Raw genomic sequence first — 4,859 nt, 5'->3', positions numbered from 1 at the left:
TCCAGACATCATTGGACTTCAACTCCCATGAGCCCCAGGGAGCATAAATAAGGAGTGATGGGGTATCAGAGTCCAACAGCGTCTCGAATTTCCAGGCCTCCCACCCCTGCTGTACAAAGGGAAAAGTTGTGGCCAGAAGGCGGACCCTGGCAAACCATTGGCCTGTTTCTACTGGGTCCACAAGTAGCTGCTCATTATTGCCACCTTTTCACCAAGAATTACAAAATAGCTGCATCTTGGTCTTAATCAGGAAAGCCAGAGTATACAGACAGAATCAACACAGAGATTGGTTATTCCGTTAACAGTTAAAGAAACATGAGCACACACTATTTATTTATTTTTGAAAATTTGGTTTATTTGTTTATACCCTGCCCTTCAGCCAAAAATATAATAATATAATGATGATGATGTTCCTGCTCTTAGACCAGTAGGAAATAGATAATATAGACCAGGGATGTCCAACAGGTTGATCGGAAGGTTCCAGTAGATCGCTGGGCTCCTTTTTGTTGGCATCAGAGCATCCGGCCCCATCTCCTCGCCCCATCCATTTTTGCATGATTGTTGGCATGGAAGACAGTTTTTTAGGGTTAGGTTTTTTCCCCTGCTTGACAAGATTGTTTTCTTGACCTGAACCCCCCAAAACGGGACTTTCCTCCTCCCTAAATAAAGCTCAACAACCACAAAAAAACCCACAAAATCACTGCCAGTTTTTTATTCTGTGAGTAGATCGCAGTCTCTTGGGAGTTGGACGCCCTGATATAGAATATAATTTGATTTTAAATAAAATCCTCCATTTGTTGTTGAGACAATTGCTGCAGCCAGAATGGCTAACTGTCAGGGAGGATGGGAACCATGGTTAGGGACAGGCTCAGAAGTCCATGGCCCTCGGGCCTCGCTTCGCCTGCCGAGGGCCTTCCTCTTCCCCTAAGCTGGCTTCTGGCTTCTCCCCGCCCAGCAAAGCTTTCTGCAGCCGGCTGGGCTTGCCAATGCCCAGCCGAGGGAGGCCACGATTGAGCCCTTCCAGCAGCACGCAAGCTTTGCAGAGGGGCTGGCTGGAGAGGTAGCCACACCGCTGGCAGGTGCCCTGCGTGGGCATGCGGACGTCCTCGCGCACCACCAGCCGCTCGCCCGAGTGCACCAGGTCAGCCACCGTGCTGGGCCGCGTGGCTTCGAGGTCTTTGAGCAGGCTGCGGGTGTGTCCACGGTAGGCGTTGGGGGAGTACACGCACTCGGTGCTGAAGTAGTCCAAGCCTTGGAAGTAAGCGTACAGCACAATCTCCTTCTCGTAGGCGTGCTTCAGCGGCTTGCAGCGCGGCAGCTGCCCCTCGCTTCCCGTCAGTATGTCCGCACAGCGCCGGAGGCGCCCAACGTCCCCCCGCAGGAAATTCATCAGCACCGTCTCAGCGATGTCATCTGCATTATGACCTAAAGAATGAATCAGACAGCAATAGGACGAGTCAACAGGACACGTACCCTTCCTGGCTATCCTTGGTATAGGCGGAATGAAGATCAAGATCTGCCACTCAATTTCACAGATTCACAAATGGATATGGATTTCCAATTATTTAACTATCGCAATAGCTAAAAAGCTTTTTTCTTCTTTATTGCACTTAGATCCCACCTTTTTATCCAAGGAGTTCAAAGTGCCGGACATGGTTCTCCCCGCTCCTTATTTATTCCCCACAACAACCCTGCAAGGTAGGACAGGATGAGAAGCATCTTGGGTTGGTGAGGATTTGAACTCTTGTTTCCAAGGTTCTAGTCCAGCACTCCAAGCACTATATTGCACTAGCTCTATTATATTTCTCCCCCTCCCCCCCCAAAGGTAGGCAGATGGAGGGAGCTTAGGGAAAAACCAGGAGTGGATTTCCCTCCTCTTATTTATTTTTCTTTTCTTTAAAACCATCTCAATAACCCAACAAAAATAACAATTCAACAATGTATACAAATAATTATAAGTTAAAATCTATCCTTAATATTTATAAGCACCAATTAGGAATTCCAGATGGAAGCATATTGCGTTGGTGGTTCTCTGTAGTTGCCTTTCTTGTTAACATAATTGAGTGAAATGTTTTTCTCTTAATTAAAAGCACTCAGGAGCCCCCAGATCCTTAATTCTAAGTGGATGCAGGGTTGTTGCTGGGTATTTAAAAGGAGTCGGGGAGCAGGCCTGCAGTGGAAATGGGCATATGGTTTGGATATGCTACTTTACATGTACAGATCAATTGTGTGTATGCGCTTATCTGGCCTGGCCTTACTCAAGGAAGAAATGAAAAGCAAATGGGTAGCTGTGTTTCTTATAGATAATATTTAATATACAGTATATTTAATGTGTGTTTGTGTGTACGTATATGGCACAAGGGAACAGTCGTAGCAGCGGCAATCTCTAAATACGGCAATTGTGGGGAACATGTGACCCTCCAAACTCCAGCTCCCATCAGGCTCTTCCTGTATGGAATACTTACCAGCAAAACTTACCAGAAGATTAAGAGATCAAGATGATAGGCTCTTTGTAATATAATGGGGGGAATTTATTGAATATATGAAAATAAATTGTAAACAATTAAAAACGTTAGCAGGACTGATATAAACACGAGCAGTAAGAAATCTAAGGCAATTAAAAAGGATAAAATGGCAAAAAGGATAAATTAAGATACGTGGTAAGAATTTGATAGAAAAATAAGAAACCGCAGAAGGGGAGGTAGGGAAGTTGCAGAAAATATTATTGGATTTGTGTGGATTTATATTTATTGTTGGATATAGTAAAATGGCCACCTCATGAGAAGAGAAGACTCCCTGGAAAAGACCCTGATGTTGGGAAAGATTGAGGGCACACGGAGAAGGGGCCGACAGAGGATGAGATGGTTTGACAGTGTTCTCGAAGCCGCCAACATGAGTCTGACCAAACTGCGGGAGGCAGTGCAAGACAGGAGTGCCTGGCGTGCTATGGTCCATGGGGTCACGAAGAGTCGGACACGACTAAACGACTAAACAACAACATAGTAAAATGGAAGAATGGAAAATAAAATACTAGAAAGGGGGGAAAGAATATATTATTATAATACTTTTTGCAACTGGTTCTGGGACCCTTTCCCTCAAATATCTAAAGGGGAGATCTCACAAGGAGGATGTGGCATGTTTGTTTTCTCATGCCCTGGAAGGTAGAACTCGTAGCAATGAATTCAAGTTTCAAGAAAGGAGATTTTGACTAAACATCAGGAAGAACTGTCTGATGCTAAGAGCTGTCCTGACAATGGAATGGATTCTGCTGGAAGGTGGTGAACTCTCCTTCCTTGGAGGTTTTTAAGCAGAGGTTGAACGGCCATCTGTCATGGAAGCTTTTAGTGGAGATTCCTGCATTTGCAGGGGGCTGGACCAGATGACCCCGGAGGTCCCTTCCAACTCTACAATTCTATGACTTAGAAGTCTCTAACTTGAAACAGGGGAGTAAAAGTGCTCCCAATAAATAGCTATGTATTCCTGAGTTATGACTGTGGCCCCACAAGAGCTTCGTTGTCGCAGCGCCCTCTGCAGTTGATCAGAAAAGCTCTTTAGACGGAGATGGGTAAGCCGTGGCCCTTCCGGTGCTGTTGGGCTACAGACCCCATCACCCTAGACGGCTGACCACACCGGACGGCGTTGATGGACGTCGGGAGCCCAACCGCACTCGGAGCGCCCCCAACCCGGCTGCCCCCTTCCACCCCCGTCCCCGCACCTGTGGCGATCTTGTCGGCCCCGAGCAAGGCGGCGCCTCGGTCCAGCGCCTGCCGCCGGAAGACCCCGCAGAAGGTGCAGTTGTTCTTGAGGCCGACGTGGCGGACGATGCGGTCCATGCTCCAGCCGTAGAGCTCCTGGTAGGAGACCACGTGCAGCGGCAGCCCCAGGCGACCCTGGTTGCGGCGCACGGCGGCCAGCGAGTCGTCCCGGTAGCCGGCGATGCCCTCGTCCACGGAGAGCAGCAGCAGGCGCAGGCCGTAGCCGTGGCGTTCGTTGAGCAGCCGCAGCACGTGCGCCAGCACCGTGGAGTCCTTGCCCCCCGACGCCCCGATGGCCACCGTCTCGCCCGGCTGGAAGAGCCGCGCCGCCACCACGGTGCCGTGCACCTCCGCCTCGAAGGCCGCCACGAAGCACTCCCGGCACAGCGCCTGTCCCGTCTTGGGGCGGCGGAGCGCGGCGCGCCGGGACCCGCAACTCGAGCAGAGCACGGGCGCCGGCATCCCGGGCCAGCGAGGAGGGCCTCGTCCACTTCCAGCGGCTCGGACGCTGCCTTGCAAACCCCTCCGGTCTCCTTAGGCGAGGAAAGCATGCGTCTGAAACTACAACTCCCAGCATGCACCGCCACAGACCGGATGTCGGGATCTGAGCCCTGTTCTTCCTCTGCGGTTCCCTCAGTGCGATCTGCGCAGCGGTGCTTGCGAATGCGGGGCTGGTCGCGCTCGCCTGGAAATGCGCTGTTCAGAGCCTAAGAGCAGCGCTTGCCAGTTAGAAGCATTCCGCTTGGCGCAGCCGGACGGAGTGGCCGCTCCTGGACGGAGGAGGTTCAGATAAAGTTTCAGTGTGAAATTGCAACCCGTTCAATGAACCCAAGTTAGCCCACCATAAATAAATAAATAAATGCCAAACCCACAGCTGGGCATAGAGTTGCCACCTATCCTGTATAATACAGGGTTGTCCAGCATTTCAATGCAAAATGCTATGTCTTGTACTGCATTGATAACAGCTTTGGCCTGTAATTCAGGAATCGGGTCTCGGTGTCTCTCTCTCTCTCTCTCTCTCTCTCTCTCTCTCTCTCTCTCTGCCAAGTTAGGGATCGTCTCCAAATGCATATGTTTGAAAAGGAATGTAAAAGGTCATGTATT

The 4,859-nt window shown here is 50.0% G+C and overlaps 1 protein-coding gene across 1 annotated transcript; it reads right to left on the bottom strand.

The window, feature by feature from the left end:
- Nucleotides 1-835: 835 nt before the first annotated feature.
- On the bottom strand, nt 836-4,311 carry CTU1 (cytosolic thiouridylase subunit 1). The gene is made up of 2 exons (XM_035119285.2): nt 3,716-4,311; nt 836-1,425 (listed from the first exon to the last, which is right to left on the bottom strand). The coding sequence occupies exons 1-2, from the start codon at nt 4,215-4,217 to the stop codon at nt 869-871; spliced, it is 1,059 nt and encodes a 352-aa protein (XP_034975176.1). The 5' UTR covers nt 4,218-4,311; the 3' UTR covers nt 836-868.
- Nucleotides 4,312-4,859: the final 548 nt, after the last annotated feature.

Source organism: Zootoca vivipara, chromosome 6 (assembly GCF_963506605.1).
Source record: "Zootoca vivipara chromosome 6, rZooViv1.1, whole genome shotgun sequence".
NCBI lineage: Eukaryota > Metazoa > Chordata > Lepidosauria > Squamata > Lacertidae > Zootoca > Zootoca vivipara.
This window is presented reverse-complemented; position numbering and strand designations above follow the sequence as displayed.